Genomic DNA, 21097 nt, shown 5'->3' with positions numbered 1-21097 from the left:
TGTAGCTGACTGAGGAAGATCTTGAATTTCCAATTGTCTTGTCTCTTTCTATTCAGGACAATTAGTTTTTATAGTCATTTCTCTAAATGTAGATTTCCCACACTGACATGAAGTCTGCTGAACACCACGCTGCCCTCACGCATCACAAATAATAGTGTGTTTTGCTGTCATCAGATTTCTGTTTTAAAAGTAAAGTTGGCAGGATGGTTCAATAGGTGAAGGTACTTGGCACACAAGCCTGGCAACCTGAGTTTGGTTCTTAGAACCCATTAAAGGTGGAGTGAGAGAACTCACTCCACAGAACTGTTCCGACTTCCACATACATGCTGTGACATGTGCACCCATATACACATAGCGTGCACACACAGAATAATAATTATATATAGAACTTTTAATGAAGAAGAAATGGGTAAACCTTGAATAAAAATAAATTCATATTTGCATTTAAAAATTGTGTGTGTGTGCATGTGAATATGTGTGTACCCACTGACAATGGGATGTAACCCTGTATTCCATGTGTGCTAAACCTTACAACTGTGCTATACCTCCAGCCAGTGAAGTCTGTATGTATGTGTGTGTGTGTGTGTGTGTGTGTGTGTGTGTGTGTGTATGTGTGTGTGTGTATGAAAGAGTCAAAGAAACTTGAGGCATGGCAATGAGAGTCTGGTGGCAGTGTCCTGCCTGTTTCTGTGGGGAACTCTCTGGTCAGGACATGGTCTTTTATAACCTTGATCTATTTTAATCCATGCATAAAAACCCAGATGTAGAAAAGATAATTTGGCCAAGCCCTTTCAGGCTGGAATGAAATAAAAATATCCTCTGCTTTTACTGTTACTGAACCACAGAAGGAGAGTCAAGCCTTTGCCTGGTATCTTATGAACAGGTAGCTGAGCTGCCTGTCTGCAAGGCATCCTGACATCTCTTAAAGATAACCTTCTAAGAAGCTTTATGAAAGTAGGGGCTCCTCTTCTACTCAGCACTGCCTCCCCGCCCTGCTCCCTAAAAAACGATTGTGGTTTGGTAAGATGTAGGTTTTACATTCTTAGTTTTAATGCTAGCAGTGAAATATCTTACCCTTTGGCTATAGATCTGAGTGTGGAGACTGCAAATGGGAAGTGTCTCCTTTTGTGTGTTCTGCTTTCAAGTAAGAGGACTGTGCCAGCCTGGGCAGAGAAGCAAGATGGCTTTGAATTGGGCAGTTAAAACACTAATATCCTGTTATTCAGATGACCGTAATGCTACGGTTATTATTATTACGGAAGGTTGTGACAGCATATTCAAGAGCAGCAAGCAGAGAGGGGAGAAGATTCCTTACAGTCCGGTCCCCCAAATAAAGCACACTCATGTTTTATTTCTTTCATCTAAGGAAAGTGACCATGTTCTGACAATTTTAACTGTAGTCAACCCGCCCTGTGCTCCCAACGGGTTGCATGTGTGCACCTGCCCAAGAGCTGCTACCTGGATTGCGAATGAAACATACACACACACACACACACACACACACACACACACACACACACACACACACACACACCAGTTAATTTTGATATGCTTTGACTAGCTCAATGGCTGGGCACTTCTAACCCTTCCCTTGGCTAACAAACACTCCCTTCTGGTATTCAGAGTTAATATCCTTTAAAATCTGTATTTCATGTTTGCTACCCCAGACCCAATCAGGTACCCGAATTCTTACATGGCTGGTCCATTCTATGTCCCTCTCATGGTAACTCTGCTTCTTCCTCTCCTCCCGTTTCCAAGCCTGGAAATCCTAAAAGTCCCGCCTCTGTCTTTCCTGCCCTGTCATTGGCTGCTCGTATCTTTATTTACCAATCAGAGCCAACTGGGGACAGAGTTCCTCAGTGTCTTCCATGTAGACACTAGTGTAAGCAGTTTTGGGGATCAAAATTAACATTATAATATAAGCAACATTAGGCCAAACCCATTTCAAGCAATAGACAGGGTCTTTCTTTAATTTTTTCTTTTTTTACTTATTAATATTGGGGACTACTGTGAGTGCAGATGCATGCGTACCATAGCTCATATATGCCTTGATTCTTGTGTGGATGTTAGAAGACAACTTTTGGGAGTTAGTGCTCTCCTTTTATCTTTACGTGGGTTCTAGGGATCAAACTCAGGTTGTCAGGCTGGCCATCTTGATGGCCCTGTTTTTTTTTTTTGTTGTTGTTGTTTTGTTTTTGTCCTGTTTTGTTTTTGTTTTTCTTTTATATATTGTATGTCTCAAAATTTATCAAAGTTGATTGGCTTGTGTTTTTTTTTATTTTGTTTTGTTTGTTTGTTTTACGTCAGGGTATTTCTGTGTAGTCCTGGCTGTCGTGAAGCCACTGTGTAGACCAGGCTGGCCTTGAGCATAGGGATCTTTCTTCTGCCTCCTGAATGCTGGGGTTAAAGGTGTGCACCATTTCATTGAAGTGGTTTTGAGACTGGAGAATTAGAGCCTCAGCTCCTGGGAGAGTGGTTCATCAGTGGCCTTCATGCCCAGCAGTGTGTATGCAAGGTCAGCGGTGCTTGGTGGTAATGTGTGGGAGAGGGCATACTCTTCTGTCTCTCTGTTCAGCCCCCAGAGAGCACTGTTTTACTTCTGTCCCTGGTCATACCGTGCAGTCTCCCCTCCTTACAGCTTGTCACTTGTTAGTGCCAGTGTAAGCTGTGCAGGACTGTTTTCTGTCTGAGTTTAAGAGTTAAATTGTTTGCTGTCTCATCTGTAAATTGTGGCTGCTTGGATTCTTCTTCCAGACTCTGAGGGTGAAAAGATGCAGTACAGCGTGCTCCTCCATGCCAAGCATACAGGTCTCGGGCAACTTGCCTCTGATCCTCTGGACAGGTGTGGAGACTGGAAGCAGGGTGGTCACTTTCCATGTTCTGTTTTCCCCTGAGAGCCCAGTGACTGTCATCTGCTGGCTGCCCAGTGTTCAGTGGTGTTTTCACGGAGCAAGGGTAGTAAGGAGATGACATCTGCTAAAATAATTTAGCACATGCTGTTTTTTTCCGTTTTCTTTTTTACCTGCTTTACTGAAATAGAAGTTCAGCATAACATGGTTCATCTATCCATCTAGAGTATATAATTTAACATATTGGCATATAAAGTTAATTTTTAAGATTTCATTTTGTGGATATATATGCATATGTAGGTGTGCACTGTATACAGATGTGTGCTGGTCAGAGGACAACTTTTGGGAGCCAGTTTTCTACTGCCATTTTATGTCTTCTGGGGATCTAACTCGATTCCTCAGGCCTATGTGGCAAGCACTTTAACTCACTAAGCCATTTAACAGCTAGGGCTGTTAATTTTTTAAAATTGTAATAAAACACCTATAACTTTTTCTATTTTTCACATTTAAATACAATATTGAGCAACCACCAACACCTTCTAATTGTAGAACTTTTTGATCCCCTAGCAGAACTCTAACCCTCAGGCACCCCCAGCCTGCTTTCTCTCCTTTAATCTTTCACCTTCCTATGGATGTGTCCTTTGGTTCTTTCGTGGCCCATTTGTTTTTGAGCAGTGCATTGCTCCAGTGGAGCCTAATGTGCTAAAACTATTGACATTTTAGGAACACCAGGAACAATTTCTTTTGTAATTGTGGTATATCATGATCACTTCCAGATGCATAGATGTGTCTTTGTGGGACTGTCTCTACTAAGAGGTTGGCTTAAAAGCAATGTGGCAGAGGTATAGGGGTAGCTGTAGTACCAGGGAACATCTGCTGGACAAGAGTCACATCACCCAGACGGATGGCTCTTGTTATGTAGCCCAGGGTGGCCTTCAATTTGTGATCTTCCTGCCTTGCACTATTTGCACTGTTACATTTGGCTTTAAAAGGAGTTTTGTATATTGTTGTTCATCAAGAGAAAGGATCGTTCTGTCTTGGGTATACCGAATTACTCATAATTGGTATCAGTTGGTACTCCAGTTGGTTGGTATCATCTTGTCTAATTTCATTTTGAACTTTTGATCGCCAAAACATTATTGGTAGGGCTATGGAGATGGCTCAGTGAGTAAAGAGCTTGCTGTGTATACTGAATTTAGATCCCAATCATCTACTTTAAAAGCTGGCCATGGTGTACATGGTTTTCCTTTCTGGAAAGCAGCAGCAGGATGACCCCAGGGTCGTCTTGTTTAAGCGGCCTAACCAGCTCGTAAGCTTCAGTGTTAGTGAGCAACTCTATCTCAAAAAATATAGTGGGAGTTCTTGAGGAAAACACCAAGGATGGCTTGAAAACACACACATAAACACACACACACACACACACACACACAGAGAGAGAGACAGAGAGAGAGAGACAGAGAGAGAGAGAGAGGTGTGCTCTTTCAGTGGCTTCATTAAAAGACTGCTTTTTAAGGAAACATTAAGAGGTGCCCCCAGCATGCTCCACTTGGCAAGGTAGCCTCATGGACAACACAGGGTCTTGCCAGACTGAGCTGGTCTTGTGTTTGCTCTGGCTACTTTAAAGCACATTTCTTCCTGGCTTAACTTAACATTACATTACAATAAAAAAGTAATATGTTGAGGTGGAATGAAATTTATCAACTCCCAGATGCTTCTTAGAGCAGCTTGCCTCTTCGATGATGGGGATTATCTTTGTGCCCTACCTGTAGTGTAGATAACAATTACTGCAAGCTTGGTACCTAGAATATCAGAGATGTATGTTCCTAGTTCCAAATCAGCAGGACTATGCTCCCTCCAAAGGCCTCCCCTAGCTGGTGTTACCAGTACTGCTGGGTCTTCTTTGACTTGTGACCACATTACTCAACCTTTCCCTCTGCAGTTCCAGAATGCTACCTCTCTGTGAAGGTGTCCCATCTCTTTCAGCCTCTCTCAGATTACCTGTAATGACATTTAGGGCCCATGTGGATAATCCAGGGTATTCTTGCTTCAAAGTCCTTTATAACAATTATTATGACAACCCCCTCCCCAAATTGTCATTTACAAGTCCTGGCGATTAATGGTGGCCATTTTTTGAAGGCTACCATTCTTTGTCCTACTAGTAGTAAAGTCAGCATTATTTTTTTGTTATTGTTGTGGTAGTTATTATTATTAGCCTGGGTCTTACTGTATATCCCTGACTGGCCTGGTATTCTCTATTAGAGGCCTGGTCCCTAATTCTTGGAGATCTGCTTGTTACTCCCTCTTAGATACTGAGATTAAAGGCTTGCATCACCATGTGTAGCAAAAAACTTTTTTTTTAATGTGTTTTTTTCATTGATCTTGGCTTAGAACAAGAGGTTATTTTCAACACTATGTAATTTGTAACTGGTCAACAGTAAGATATGTTCTCAAAGAAATGTAGTTGAGTGATTGGATTGAGGAGATGACTTAGAGGGTAAAGCATAAAACCAGAGCCATGTAAAAGATGGCTGGGTTTTGTGGCCCAGCTATAATCCTATAGATGGGGAGTCAATCCCTAGAGCAATGGTTCTCAGTCTGTGAGTTGTGACCATCAAAAAATATATATTACTGATGGTCTTAGGAACTGAGACATCATTCAGTAGGAAAATCACAGATATTGAAGTAGTAGCAAAAATAATTTTATGGTTGGGGACACCACAACATGAACAGTAAGTATTAAAGGGTCAAAGCATTAGGAAGGTTGAGAACTACTGTCCCAGAGCAAGCGGGCCATCCAGACTAGCTAAAATGCTGAGTTCCAGGTTCAACAATGGACCCTGCCTCAATGAGTAATGTGGAAAACAATCCAGGATGATACCAGATTCTAAGCTTGAACCTTAACATGAACTTGTGAACATGCACACACGCACACGCACACGCACACGCACACGCACATGTGAAAACAAGAGTAATGTAACCCAGTAACCCAGTTAGGAGATAGCATACCTATTGAACACCTTCTACCACTTACAGTGTCACTTCTGACAGCAAGTCTTATAGGTGGGTGTTAATATCTGCATTTCAAAGCTGTGACATTTGTCCCAGGGTAGTCGAGTCAGGGACAGTGTTTATTTGTCTTTGGCTGAAGGTTCAATTCTTTCCTCCATAGCACAGAATCTGAACGAGGCCGATTGTGGATTGTGTCTCTCTCGTAGATTCCTCTTTCTCTCAGCATTTGGCCTGAGCATTGGTCCTGAAAGATGTTGTCTTTGGCTATTGGGTAGCATGGGAACCAGCTTCCTCTGACATGGCAGTGATTCCCAGGCTTTAATAACACTACTTTTGTATAATATTTAGTTTAACATTTTTATTTAATGTAATTTGATATGGTTCATTAGATGGAATCTGTTCCAGTAATCTGTTGGTTTTCTTTAATTCTTTTTTTATAAATCTAAATTTTAGTGTCAATTCTGTTTAAGACATGCAGTGGCGTCTGGACAAATATGGGTGATCCTTTATTTAGATTGAAAATTGTACCCCCTACCTAAGTGAAAATAAAATAAACTGTGGCAGTAAGTTCCTTCTGGCCAATGCTTGCTTGCTTGGTAAGTCTAGTGGACTAAGTGAATGTATTTATTTTGTGAGTGATGTCAGCATACTTCCGACCTCATGGTAAGATTGCTTTTTTGTTGGTTGGTTGTTTTAGTAACACATAAATGTGTTTAACAATGATGAGCTATGACATACTATAGTCCTATGCATGTTTTTACTGCTGTGCCCTGTTGGCAAGTACAGTAGAGCTGGTAGCTGCTAAAAGGTTTGAATTTCCCATCTGGAGGTTAGGAATTCTTTCTGTTGGGTCACACAGCATTCAACATTTTGGTGCCCCAGCTTAGAATAGGGAAGGATTCAGCTGTATTTGGCAAAAGAGTGAAATACTTAGTTTTTAGGAGGATGAATAGTTTGAGTATGTGAGCTTTTCCTTCTTGCTAGGGAGAAAAACCCAGAACAGACACAGTTCCTTATTAAGGAATGTCATGACACTATAACTCTTTCCAGGTCAGTCAGGCCTGGACCAAAAAGCTAGACCCTGTATTCAGACCCCTCGGGTGTCTTAGCCCTTAGCTCTGCAGGGCTAGTTCTCTAAGCAGGTATGCAGTATCATCCTGGTGTAAGACCAGAAGCCCAGGTAGACCCTGTATTCAGACCCCTCGGGTGTCTTAGCCCTTAGCTCTGCAGGGCTAGTTCTCTAAGCAGGTATGCAGTGTCATCCTGGTGTAAGGCCAGAAGCCCAGGTCGCAGATTGTTTTGTCCTGCAGACTTAGCATGGTAGTCCTTTGATCTGTGGTCACACAGCTTTCTGCACTGTCCTATTGCTCCAGTTGCCTTGAAAATTCATTCTACACAGAGCTCCTTATTGGGCAACAGACTCATTTCCCATATCTAGGCTGTGTGCCCTCATAGCAGCTATAGTTTAATCAGCCCTTGGAGCATTAATTGGCACTCCCCACAAGCATCTGGAGTCATTACTTAAGGGGTTGGATTTTGCTTTAGAGCATATATTCTGGTCCCCAGCTCCTTCTGATGGACTCAGAACTCACCATCAACACAGATTTGTTTGTTTTTCCAGACACAGTTTTTCTGTGTAACCCTGGCTGCCCTGGAACTTGCTTTACTGATCAGGTTGGCTTCGAGTTTACAGAGATTTACCTGCCTCTACCTCCTGAGTGCTGGATTAAAGGCGTGCACCCCTACACACACACAACAGGCTTCAACAAATGTTTTGAAGCAATTTGTTTTATACATTTGGTGGGAACGGGCCTAGAGAGTGCCTTGCAGTAGACAGGCTTGGTAAGCCCTGGAAGTTCTTCTTCTGATCTTTTCTTTGCCCCTTTAGTTGCCAAAGGTCATCCACTGAATATGAAAATCTTTCTTCTCACCTGTTTAAATAAGGGAACTACTGTTAATTCGCTACCTGTCCTGTAGGCCTCAAAGGATCTCGGGAAGCTGAAATTGACATTCTTTTTTTTTTTTTTAACAGATTAAAACATAAAAATAAATTGAAATTTCTCAACCCAAAGTAAATCCACTGCCATTTTACTGAATTTCCAATACATCTCTTCTTGGTGTCTTTTTCATTTACTAATTGAGATCAGTATTTTCCATTTGTCTTAGGGTTTTATTGCTGTGGAGGGATACCATGACCAAGGCAATTTTTATAGAGGAAAACATTTAATTGGGGCTGGCTTACAGTTTCAGAGATCTAGTCTATTCTCATCATGGTGGAAAGCATGGCAGCGTGCAGGCAGACACAGTGCTGGAGAAGAAGGAGTTGAGAATCTTGATCCACAGGCCGCAGAAGAGGACTCTGTCCTACACTGGGCTGAACTTGAGCATTTAAGACCTCAAAGCCTGCCCCCACAGTGACAAGGTAACACGTACCCCAACAAGGCCACACCTCATAAGAGTGCCACTCCCTATAGGCCAAGCATTCAGACATATAAGCCTATGGGGGCCATACCTATTTAAACCACACCATTTTTCAATTGAGTATACTACTGTATAAGCTTACAAGTTCAAAATATATAAACTGCTGAGGTGGCTCAGCAGTCGAGAGCACTTGCTTCTTTTGTACAGAGGATCCAGGTTCAGGTCTCAGCACCCACACAGTGGCCCTCTTAGGTTCAGGTCTTAGCACCCACATAGTGGCCCTCTTAGGTCTTAGAAACCAGGCCTGACATACATATATGCCCGTACTCATACATATACGTATAATTAAAACAATTGCATATACCCCCCCCCACACACACACATTATATATATACACACACCTATGAAAACCTATGAGGAAGAAGGTATATCTGAAATGATTTTAGGCATATTGGTCAGCATTGTGTGGAGCTGCCCTTGCTGCCCTGGCAGGTGGCTCTGTGGAGACCTTCTCTTTGGATATGAGTATCTTCCAGAGCTTAGTAGGTTCTGTTTTGTTTTTAAAGAAAGGAGTCTTACTATGTTGTCCAAGCAAGACTCAAACTCTTAACTTCTCTTTTATTAGCTTCCCAAGTAGCTGTGGCAATAGAGTCTTGGCACTCTTCCCTGTTTGCCAGCTTTGTGTGTGTGTGTGTGTGTGTGTGTGTGTGTGTCTGTTGTTATCTGTTTTGTGTGTGTGTGTGTGTATCTGTGGTTATCTGGTGTGTGTGTGTGTGTGTGTGTGTGTGTGTGTCTATGTGTGTCTGTTGTTATCTGTTTTGTGTGTGTGTGTGTGTATCTGTGGTTATCTGATGTGTGTGTGTGTGTGTGTGTGTCTGTGTGTATCTGTTGTTATCTGTTTTGTGTGTGTGTGTGTGTATTTGTGGTTATCTGATGTGTGTGTGTGTGTGTGTGTGTGTGTGTCTGTGTGTATCTGTTGTTATCTGTTTTGTGTGTATGTGTGTGTCTATGTGTGTCTGTTGTTATCTGTTTTGTGTGTGTGTGTGTGTGTATTTGTGGTTATCTGGTGTGTGTGTGTGTCTATGTGTGTCTGTTGTTATCTGTTTTGTGTGTGTGTGTGTGTCTGTTATCTGTTTTGTGTGTGTGTGTATTTGTGGTTATCTGGTGTGTGTGTGTGTGTGTCTATGTGTATCTGTTGTTATCTGGTGTGTGTGTGTGTTTGTGTGTGTATCTGGTATGAGTGTGTCTGTTACGTGTGTGTGAGTACCTATAAAGACTAGAAGAGGGCATGAGATGCTCTTCAGCTGGAATCAGAGATGGCGGTTGTGAGCTGGCCAATCTTAGGCCAACCTTCTTAGAACCCAACCTTCATCCTCTCTAAGAGCAGCAGTGCCCTTAACCACTGAGCCCCTAACTACTTATTTCACTGGTTTCTAGTGTCTTACTTGCTTTCTCCCTATGCTTTCAGTTGTCATACTGAATGGTCCCCTATTTACAGTGCAGAAAGTCAAGAGCTATTTTCTTTCATTTCTAATCAGAATCAGTTTTTTTCCAGCTTGCCTCTAGAAGCTCAGGGTGGCAGCAGTTTCACACAGTGGTGTAACAGGGTGGGGAGCTGTTGGCTAGCAGTGTCTAAGCTACCTACAGGACTCCCTGTCCCCTGCTGGTTCTTGTTATTTAGTCTTGGCTAAGTTTTCAACCCTACAATCTCAGTATATGTGCCACAGTATATATGTGGAGGTCAGAAACATCTTGCTTGAGTCTGTTGTTGTCTTTCCTGATATAAGTCCTCAGGATTGAACTCAGGGCTACAGGCTTGTCAGCAAAGCCTTTATTTACTGACTTTCTGTGTACCACATTTACATTTGTGTTTCTTTGAACATTGTAGCATATAGTGGGTTAATACTGGCATTATTTTGTAATCTTTTTTGGACAGGTAGGGAATGATTCAGATGAGCCATAGTTTAAGGCAAGCTATTGTGTCACCAAAGAATAACCTTTCACTTCAGTGCCCTCCCTGGGGGTGGGAGGTGGAGGAAAGGATTCCATGTCCAATGAAGGTTATGAGCATTAGTTCTGTCTTATATGGATCAGAGATGTTCTTTAGTGCAACTTTCATGGCTAAAGCTTACTTTCTGGCCAACTCATGCACTGAGCTCAGGGTGGCAGCAGATACACATATGGTATAGGAGGTGGAAAGCTGCGGGAACATTTTCTTTGGTTCAGCTCTGCAGCATTAGGGTTACTCTCACGGTTGGGAGGCTCTCTCTAGAGTCCCTGTGCCATGTCATGAACAGGTCTGATTTCTATGCCCTCCTCTGCAGCCTCGTCGTGAAAGTTGAGAAAAGTGCTGTTAATAATTCACGTGACAGTGACTCCTGTCAGATACTGGGAAGGCAAATCTGACAGCTCAGGACTGACATGGGAGAGATCTGGATGTTTTGCCCGAGGATGAATACTTCCTTACTTTTTTATTACCAAGTCTTAGGTTTTGACAGTGTTGCACATGTACATAGTGCATTCTGGCTGCTCTTCCCTCTACCCTCCCTCATTGCCTTCTGTCCCCTGCCAGGTCCTCTTTTTTCTTACAATTTCCTTTCCATATCTATGATTTTTTGTTTTGTTTTGTGACATACAGAGTTTAATTAGGACTGTCTCAGTGACCTTGGGTTTGGAGGTATACATTAGCACCTAGTAGGCTCACCAGTGGCTGACAGCTGGTGTTTACACTTCCTCCTTTAGTTGCCAGTAGTTCAGCAGTAAATGGTAGGGCCTTCTGGGCCTGTTCCCTGTCCATAGTTGACTGTAAGATAGCCCTGGTGTGTATGGCTCAGTGCCAGTGTAGCTATTGTGGGTTCATGATTGCCATGCCGTATTCTGTCTAGGAGTTATGGCTCTGCATCCCTTCTTTCTGTCTTCTGGCTCTTTCTATACTTGTTCCAACCCCTCTTCTGAACTGTTCCCTGAGCCTTAAGGGATTTATCCAAATGTCTTGTGTTGGGCTGACCATTCACTGTCCTTCATTCTTAGAATTGCATGCGATGAGTCTCTATATTTCCCTCTGTTTGCTACAAGGAGATTAAGATTGGGAGTGTAAAGAATACACTCACCTCTGGGTCTTCATCTACTCTTCTGAGGGTTAATCCAGTGAGGCCAGGGACCTAGCAAGGGATTCACTCCCAGAAAGGAAGGTTCACCTCAAGATGATGGATGTGCTTTTCCTTTTCAGAATTTCGTCCCACTTCTCATGAGCTGCCACAATGTTTGGCTGGGTCTGCCAGCCATTCCTTAGAAAGGCATAACTGTTTCTTTTTCTTTTTGTCTTTTTCTTTCAGATGCTGGCCAGAGCCCAAGTATGCTTTTAAACGTTAACTACTGCTGTGGGCCTCCCTGCTCCTCCTAAAGCCCCTCTCTGCCTAATGCTGTGGGCCTCCCTGCTCCTCCTAAAGCCCCTCTCTGCCTAATGCTGTGGGCCTCCCTGTTCCTCCTAAAGCCCCTCTCTGCCTAGTGCTGTGGGCCTCCCTGCTCCTCCTAAAGCCCCTCTCTGCCTTGTGCTGTGGGCCTCCCTGCTCCTCCTAAAGCCCCTCTCTGCCTAATGCTGTGGGCCTCCCTGCTCCTCCTAAAGCCCCTCCCTGCCTAATGCTGTGGGCCTCCCTGCTCCTCCTAAAGCCCCTCTCTGCCTTGTGCTGTGGGCCTCCCTGCCCCTCCTAAAGCCCCTCTCTGCCTTGTGCTTGCCTGCTGCCAGGTGGCGGATCTCCATGCTGCCCATCTTAGACACTTGGCTTTTGTTCCTTCTCTTCTTCATTTCTTCCCTTCCTTTCCTGGCAGCTACCAGACTTACAGCTTGCCTGCCCTGGGGTTTTCTTCCTAAACTGTAATAACTTGTCTTCAGGATTCTGTTTGAGTCTGTTCTTTGCTCTTGAGCTTCCCTTTGTTGATATCATCCCAACACTCAGAAGGCAGAGACGGGGAGTTTGAAGCCAGCCTGGTCTACATAGTGAGTTCCAGGCCAGCCAGGGATAGATAGTGAGACCCTGTCTCAGAAAAACAAACAAGGAAAAAAAACACCAACAAGAAAGACTATTGACACCTTTATTCCCCCAGTAGCCAGTTAACTTTCATTATTATTTTGTTTATAGTATAGCAATGAGCATATTACTGATTCAACTTTCTCCCTTTTTCCTTTTTTTTTTTTTTTTTTTTTTTTTTGAGACAGAGCCTCAGGGTCTGCGGGTCTCACTATGTAGCACTGGCTGGCTTGGGATTTTCTATGTAGACCAGGCCTTGAACTTACATATAGCTATCTGCCTTTGTCTCATGAGGATTGAGATTATAATTGTGGGCCACCACACCCAGATCAACTTTTATTCTTGAAATTAAGATAAAAATTTTAAATTATCTCTATGTATGTTCCTTGACTTTAAATTTTTTTATTTTATAATGCTAGAGATTAAACTCAGGACTTCACACATGTTAGACAAGTGATCTATAATCAGTTTCTCCTATCCTGCCATTCATTAATTTTTATACTTGATATTAGCAAAATGATAAGCAGTGATAATTTAAAAACATTTTTAGATTTATTTTATGTGTAGGAGTGTTTTGCTTGCATGTATGTCTCATCATCGGCATGCCTGGTACTCAGAAGCCAGAGGATGGCATTAAATCTCCTGGAACTAGAGTTATAGATGGTTGTAAGCTGCTCTTTGGGTTCTAGGAACTGAATCTGCATCCTCTACAAGAGCAACAGTTTCTTGAGGCAGGATTTCTCTGTGTATCCCTGGCTGTCCTGGAGCTCACTCTGTAGACCAGGCTGGTCTTGAATTCAGAAATCTGCCTGCCTCTGCCTCCCAAGTGCTGGGATTAAAGGCGTGCACCACCACTGCCCAGCCTGGTATATATTTCTTAAAGTCTCTTTTCCTCCCACAGAATTTAAACTTGTTTATGGGTATGATTGCTTTGCCTACATTTCTATATATGTACTATGTGTGCATAGTACTAAAGAGTTCAAAAGAGAACATTGGATCCCCTGGAACTGGAATTCCCAGCATGAGAGCCACCATGTGGTTGATTGCAGGGGATGAAACCTAGATCCTCTATAAGAGCAGCTAGTAATCTCTGAGCTGCTCCCCAGCCTCAATTTGTAATTTTCCAAATTTATTATTGTACATGTGTGTTGTTGAAAAATATCTCAATCCGGGGTTTCTACTTTGCCTTTGACCATTTAGTTCCTGGATAAAACACACACACAACTTTTATATTTCTAAGTGTTATCAGCACAAGAGCTGGGCAGATATCTATATCCTCATCTATCCTCTATGCTATTGTGTTCATTTACCAGCTATTAATCCCTTTATATAACTTGACATCTGCTCTTAACTCCAGTTAACCAACCAACATGGCAATTATTTTAAGATTCTTACCCCATGCCAGCTTCTTCTTTCTCCATCTTCTTTTTTTATATCTCATAGTTTTCCAACTCTAAGCCTAGGAACCCTAAACTCTGCCTTCGTCTCTTCTGCCTAGCTCTTGGCTGTGGGTATCTTTATTTACCAATCAGGGATAACTTGGGGAGCAAGGTCACATAGCATTACCTGGGTCTACGTGTGATCTATGGAAGCAACCAGTATTTAGCATACCAGAAGATCAAACCTCAATACAGGTGTCCATGATGTGCATGTGAGTGTTTGCCACAGCGTGTTGTGAAGCTCATCTTTGTGGTATCCTTTCTTTCCTTCCACTTTTACATGGGTTTTGGAGAATCAGACTCAGGATACCGGACTTATATGGCAAATACCTTTACCTGTCATGACATTTTGTTGGTCTGAAATGGATATTTTTGTTTTATTTTTAATTTGACTTTTAGAATTAGGGAAACTATGTAAATCTACTAAAAGAAAAACTTGAAATTATACAAAGTATAATACTTTCCCTGCCTTGACCCTTGTGAAACGTGCCATGCTCTGGGTGGTTAGTATACTGGTAGCTGCCCAGTGATCTCAGGTGTGTTGTGCTATGGTTCTGTTTTATCAATTCCTCTCACTGTAGGAACATTGATTCATTTGGGTGACATAGTTACATAAGCATAGTAGTGGACTCTAGCCTATATTGGTGAGCTAAAAATACATTTGATTTCTTAGTTACAGGATTTGCTTTATTATACTGAAGGCCCGCACAAACTCTCTATTGACTTTATTTTTTCTTAAAGTAACAGAGCAAAGTTGTTCTGCCAATGGTTTATCTGTGAGCTAATCATACCCTGCTTGCCTTTGAGTGCCTGGGAATAATGTTCCTTAATTGCAGGTCACTGGAGCCAAATTAATTGCTTGTTGAGCACTTAGATTGCCTTTTTAATGTGCTGTATAATGGCTCCTCTAACAGAAGAACACAATATGTTGTTATCCAAGTAGAGCTCATTAGTGTCATTACAGACACAACAGAAAGCCTGTTTTTGGTCATAATCTAGCTAATAAAAGAGAGACATTGCAGACAGATGTAATTAATAAGTACTATTCTAAGTGTGTATTTGAATCCATTTCAGAAACTGTACATAAAATGCTTGCTGTGCTTTATATTTGTGTGAAAGCCATATGTGTGTGGGTCTATGCACATGTGTGTGGGGGATGGGCTAGGTGGCCAGGTGAGTGAGTGTGCCTGTGTAGCATATGGAGGCAGAGGAAGATGCTCTGGTTATCCTTCTCCGTCAGTCTCTACCAGGTCCTCTTGAGACAGCCAGGGAGCCCCAGCGATCTCCACTTCCCTTAGTGCTCTGCAGCTTTACCTGGCTTTATCCATGGATGCTAGGGATTTGAACTCAGGTCCTCGTCCTTGCACAGCAAATATTCTCAGCCACTGAGCCATCTCCCTAGCCCCATAGTGACATTCTTTATTAAGGATTGTTTTGTTCTTCAGATATGTCTTACATAGCTATAATAATGTGATCACTTGAGACAGTCTATAGGGTCTACCCTACACCCAGTGACTTTGAGGTTTATTAAAATATAAAAAAATAGAAATAAATGAATGTCACCCTCCCCTCAAAAATATAACTGTATAGAAACCTTTTGCATGTTACTGACAAGTTAGTACTTGCTTTCTTGTTTTTTTGGACTAACTAGTAGGACAGAATTCTTTCAACTTTTCATTAATGATTTCATTAATCTAGTTGGCATTATTGAGAAACTACTGAGTGCTAGAAACTGTTGTAGGTGTCGGACATATCACAATTTGTATTTTTATCTTTATAATACATAATTAGCTAAAAAGGAAAAAAATCTCTAAAGTGAATTTAAGAATTCTTTTTTTTTTTAGAAATAGAATAATGTAAATGTATTTGTTACTTCTCTATTGCTGTGACAAAATGCTATGATTTGGGAAACTTAGAGAAGAAAGAATTTATTTAGTTGGGCTAATGGTTTCAGAGGGTTAGAGCTTGTAGGTATGCAAACATGAGTCTGTGAAGGCTGTACTCATTCAGACAGGCACAGTAACAGGCAGCTTCTGCTTACATTTTAATAGATGCTTTTTTAAAAAAAGAAAGAAAGAAAGAAATTAGTTTGTGAACTATTTATTTGTTTGTTTTCTTTTGGTAGGTTATTTCTTATGAGGGTCATGGATATTCCCTATTTAAACTTGGAAGGGCCAGACTGTAAGTATATTTTGATTCCCTCTTTATCTATTATTGTCAGAGTATGGCCTGAAAGGTATAACAGGAAAAAGAATGCTGATAAGATATTTTTTACTTAAAAATGAGCAGTAGTTTATGGTTGATAGAGATTGCATAATTAAAAGTTCATGAGAAGCCAGGCAGTGGTGGTACACACCTTTAATCCCAGCACTTGGGAGCCAGAGGCAGGTGGATTTCTGAGTTCGAGGCCATCCTGGTCTACAGAGTGAGTCCCAGGACAGCCAAGGCAATACAGAGAAACCCTATCTCAAAAAAACAAAAAAAAAAAGTTCCCCAGGAGCATCCCACCTTGATTTTTGAAACCTAGTGTCTACCTGGAGCTCACTGATTAGGTCAGACTGCTTGGCCAGAGAGCGCTAGGGAGAAACCCCTTCTTGTTTCGCCCTCCCTGCACTGGCACTTGGAACACATTCCTCCTCATCTACCTGTTTTAATGGGGATTCTGGAGGACTCAGGTCTTGTCCCTGTGTGGCAAGCATCTTACAAACTGAGCTATTGCCCTAGCCAATACTTTGATTACTTTTCAACTGTCACCCTTTTGTCATATTGTATCTTGTAGTGCAACCTAAGCGGGATCATGTTCTCCATGTGACCTTCCCTAAAGAATGGAAAACCAGTGACCTGTACCAGCTCTTCAGCGCCTTTGGTGAGCAAAGAACTTGTGATAGTTATTTTCAGGTTTTGACTCCTGTTGGTGTATAGATACTTAGAAGTAGATCCTGTCAAAGATTTTAAAGTCCATACGCAGAGTTAGCTTCACTCATGGACTTGTTATGTTCTAAAGTGAGCTGAGGTCATATAATCTTTGCTAACAAGAGTCCAAGAAAACAGGGAGCCATCACTGTGACTGCTCTTCCTGTGAACTAAGGAAACCAAACCTAGACCAGTGGTAAATAATTTCTAAGATTAAATCCAGAGAGAATGTCTGTTTTATACTGACAGACAGTTTCTGCTTGAAATTAATCAACAAACACAGATGTGTGAGCCAACCTAGACTCCATATATGCATAACATAGGCAGTTCCTCTCATTCTCATCAGGTCATGAGTTAGACCTCTGCACATGGTTTGTGAATGTACAGGTTTATTATTTTAACAAATGAAGTACTGAAGCTATTTATTCTCTTTGGAAATTCTTAAAGTGAAGGTGACAAACTGGCCATGGTAACGTTGCTTAGTAAATACTTGTACGTCCTCAAAAGATTTATGATGTAGAGATTTAAGAAAATATTCATATGCTGATGAGATGACTCAGCATTTGCTCTGCAAGCTTGGTGATCTGCGTTCAATCCCTGGAACCCATGTAAAAGTGGAAGGAGAGGACCAAGTCCACAAAGTTGTTCTGACCTCCACATACATGCTGTGGCTTCTGGAATACACATAATCGTGATTATCTTAGGGTTTGTTTCCATTGCTGCGATGAAACACTCTGCCCAAGCAGTGTGCGGAGGAAAGGGTATGTCTGTGTTGTAGTCCATCTCTAAAGGAACTCAAACAGGCCAGGGTGGAGTCAGGAGCTGATGCAGAGCCTCTGGAGGAGTGCTGCTTACTGGCTTGCTCAACATGGCTTGCTCAGCTTGCTTTTTTATAGGATCCAGGACCACAAGCCCAGCCCACTGAAAATAGGCTAGGTGCTTCCCCCATCAATTACTAATTAAGAAAATGTCCTACAGGATTTTGGACAGCCTAAACTGATGCAGGTACTTTTTCTCTTCTTTCCTTCTCTCTCTGTCTGTCTCTCTCTCTCCTTTCCTTTCTTCCTTCCCCCTTCCTCCTCTCTCCCTCCTTCTCTCTCCCTCCTCCTCTCTCCCTCCTCCTCTCTCCCTCCTTTCTTCCTTCTTCCCTCTTCTTCTCTCCCTCCTTCCTTCCTCCTTCTTTTTGCTTTTTTTTTTTTTTTTGAGACAAGGTTTTCTTTCTTTGTGTAGTCCTGGTTGTTCTGGAACTCACTCTGTAGACCAGGCTAGCCTCAAACTTAGAAATCCACCTGCTTCTGCCTCCCAAGTGCTCGGACTAAAGGCGTGTGCCTCCATACCTGGCTCAGGCATTTTTTCTTAATTGATGTTTCCTTCATCTCAGATGACTTTAGCCTGTGTTAAGTTGACATAAAACCACCTAACACAGTAATGAATAAAACAAAATACTTGAATTGTATATGCAGAGGTATAGACATTTAAGAAAATATTAAAATTATCAATGTGTATTTTTTTTTAAAGATTTATTTATTATTATACATAAGTACACTGTAGCTGACTTCAGACACACCAGAAGAGGGCATCAGACCTTGTTATGGGTGGTTGTGAGCCACCATGTGGTTGCTGGGATTTGAACTCAGGACTTTCAGAAGAGCAGTCAGTGCTCTTATCCGCTGAGCCATCTCACCAGCCCCCTATTAAAGTGTATTTTAATACTTAGATTACAAGGAGGATATGGAATAGGATCTTGCATAATTAACACTATTTTAAAAGCAACATAGAGAAATCAGATGAAAGTGAAGGAAGATGCATTTACCACTGGGTATTTTATTATGATTCATTGAAAAAAATCTATATGGTTGTTTTGTCTGCATTTCTGTATTAGCATCATGTGTGTGCAGTGCCCTGAAAGTCAGAAGAGAGCATTGGATCCCCTGGTACTGCAGTTACGGACAGTTGTGAGCCTCTATCCCCAGTTCTTTAGAAGAGGAGTCAGTGTTCTTACCTGCAGAGCCATCCCTCCAGTCACACTACTGAGTATTTGACAGATGCTCTTTTTGTTTTCTAAGCTTTCCTGTCTTTAAAAAATGGGTACACATTACCTCCTAACTTAAAAGAAACCTTGAATACTGTAAGTAAGAGCAGGTATATTTCTGGAAAGTTATGCGGCATGTGAGTCCTAGGGCTGGAACTCAGATCATTAGTCTTGGCAGTGAGTCATCTCACTGACTCTCCATCTGCCTTTTTAGTGCAAGGTCTCTTACTGAACCCACACCTCACCAGTTTTTCTGGCTGACCAGAGAATTGTAGGGATTTCCATGCCCACCTCCCCAGCACTGTCTGCAGGCATACTCAGTGGGTGCTTGGATCAAACTAAGGTCTCTTAAGGTCAAGCACTTTACTGACAGAGTCCTCTCCCCATCCCTATTTTGATTTTAAAACAAAAAATTCAAAGGTTTCCTTTTTTCTTGAAAGTTTGCATGGGTGTCTGCGTGCATGCACGTATGCATGCATGGACATGTACCTCTTATACTCGAGGAGGAGGTGGAGCATCCTGCTGTGGCACTTTCCTTCTTTTGCTGAACCCGAAACTGTCACAGGCTGGCTAGCCAGTGAGTTTCTGAGATCCTACTGTTTTTAGCCCCGCAGTGCTAGAGTTACAGGCTTTTGAATAAGGTCCTCATGCTTGCATAGCAAGTGCTCTTTTATGCGCAGAGCCACCTGCTAGTCTGTCTTGAAGTTTTAACAGAAATAAATAGTGGATTGAAAGTTGTTGGTAAGCCGGGTAGTGCTGAGGTTTTCAGCCTTAAACCAGTACTTCATCCTTCTAGATTCTACTGAACTACACCAGACTGAGTTTATTGTATGGTTTTTTAAATGCTCAGAGGCTCACTTTGTTTTTAATTCACCATTAACAGGTAACATTCAGATATCCTGGATTGATGATACATCAGCCTTTGTTTCTCTCAGCCAGCCGGAACAAGTACAAATTGGTTAGTGTCCTGGACATCTGCTTTGTTTGTTAATGAGATAGGGGTGGTGACTTTTATGACATCTGTGGTTTCAGGCAGCTAGCTGGCTCACTGGCGTTTCTGCTTGTTTTATTTTTAGCTTGCCAGTGAAATAAAAGAAAAAATTAATAAGATGAGTTTTTGACTCATTAATCTAAAGATACCTAAACTGTGGCTCAAGACGCCATGTAATGTCATGTAACTGAATGTGCAGTTTGAAAATTTGGCAATAAAGAAAGGTTTCTGAGCATGCAATGATCAAACAATTCAAAATCAAACACTAATGAACTGGAGGCAGCCTTCATTCTGAGCATACAGCATGTGTGTTCTGTGCTGCACGTGCTCTCACGTGCTCTCCTGTGACACAGCACCCGCATCAACTGCCTGAAACACCTCAGGTTCCAGATTAGCCTGCGTTCTGACTGCACTATTCTAATTTACTTAGAGTGCTCTGTTGACAGAGCATGGTGGATTAATTATGGGGATAAAGAGGTCACATTTTCCTACTGTCGTTCCTTAGCACCTGTCACATTAATACAGCTTCAAGTTGTATTGTGTTAGACAAGCACATCTATCTCATTAGTATGTATATTGCTTTTGTCTTAACAAAAATAACAAAATTATATGCATATCAAAATGTTTGTTTTCTTTAAAGCAAGACTCTGTCTTATGTAGGTCAGGCTGGCCTTGAATTCACAGAAATTGCCTGCTTTACTTCCCAAGTGCTGGGATTAAAGGCATGTATCTCTATGTCTGGGTATTAAAGAATTAATTTAGTTTTTTAATTTTTCATTAGTAAATCTATTTAAAACTTGGATCCCATAGAGTTGGATCCCCTAGGTCAGTAGGTTTTTGTGTTTTTTTTAAGTCAAACATATATGAAAGTTTTATTTATATTTTGGTCCTATAAGTGAACATTCTTAAATAGAATTCTTGCATAAGAATATTTTAAAAATAAAAATTTGCCAATTATCAGATCTATACAAATCCTTAACAAAGGTTTTCTGTGTAATCTTCAGGGTTTTTTTTTGTTTGTTTTTGTTTTTGTTTTGTTTTTTGAGATAGGGTTTCTCTGTATAACTGGCTGTCCTGGAACTCCTGTGTGATTCTCATTAATGCAAACCTTTATAAGTATTGCATTCTTACTGTAGATCTTCAAGCTGTTCCATAATAATAAGCTACAAAACTTGTATGTGGCACATTCATTACAAACTACAAATACTTGTACTAAAAAGAAAGCTGGGCACTCCAAAAGCTCTGAGGGCTCTGGCTCAGGCGCTGTTGAGGCACAGCACATCCTACATGTTTTATAGTTTTCTGTCAATTACTTTCGGAGAGCACACAACAAGGGAGGTGTCTCCTTATTAACTTCCCTTATTTAAAATTCTGTTGTTTGTAAAACTGGACCAATTATCACAATCTATTATTTG

At 41.5% G+C, this 21097-nt stretch overlaps 1 protein-coding gene across 6 annotated transcripts in view; it reads left to right on the top strand.

Annotated features, from left to right (window-relative positions):
- The window catches only part of Parn (poly(A)-specific ribonuclease), a 138439-nt gene that overhangs the window by 47766 nt on the left and 69576 nt on the right, over positions 1-21097 (top strand). For all 6 annotated transcript variants that reach the window (XM_031363092.1, XM_031363090.1, XM_031363089.1 and 3 more), the window contains exons 19-21: positions 15872-15927; positions 16526-16612; positions 19575-19649. In XM_031363092.1, the coding sequence (XP_031218952.1) occupies positions 15872-15927; positions 16526-16612; positions 19575-19649 (218 nt within the window). The remainder of the gene's footprint in view (positions 1-15871; positions 15928-16525; positions 16613-19574; positions 19650-21097) is intronic.

Source organism: Mastomys coucha, unplaced genomic scaffold, assembly GCF_008632895.1.
Source record: "Mastomys coucha isolate ucsf_1 unplaced genomic scaffold, UCSF_Mcou_1 pScaffold12, whole genome shotgun sequence".
Taxonomy (NCBI): domain Eukaryota; kingdom Metazoa; phylum Chordata; class Mammalia; order Rodentia; family Muridae; genus Mastomys; species Mastomys coucha.
Note: the sequence above shows the minus strand (reverse complement) of the source record. Positions and strands in the feature narration are given on the sequence as shown.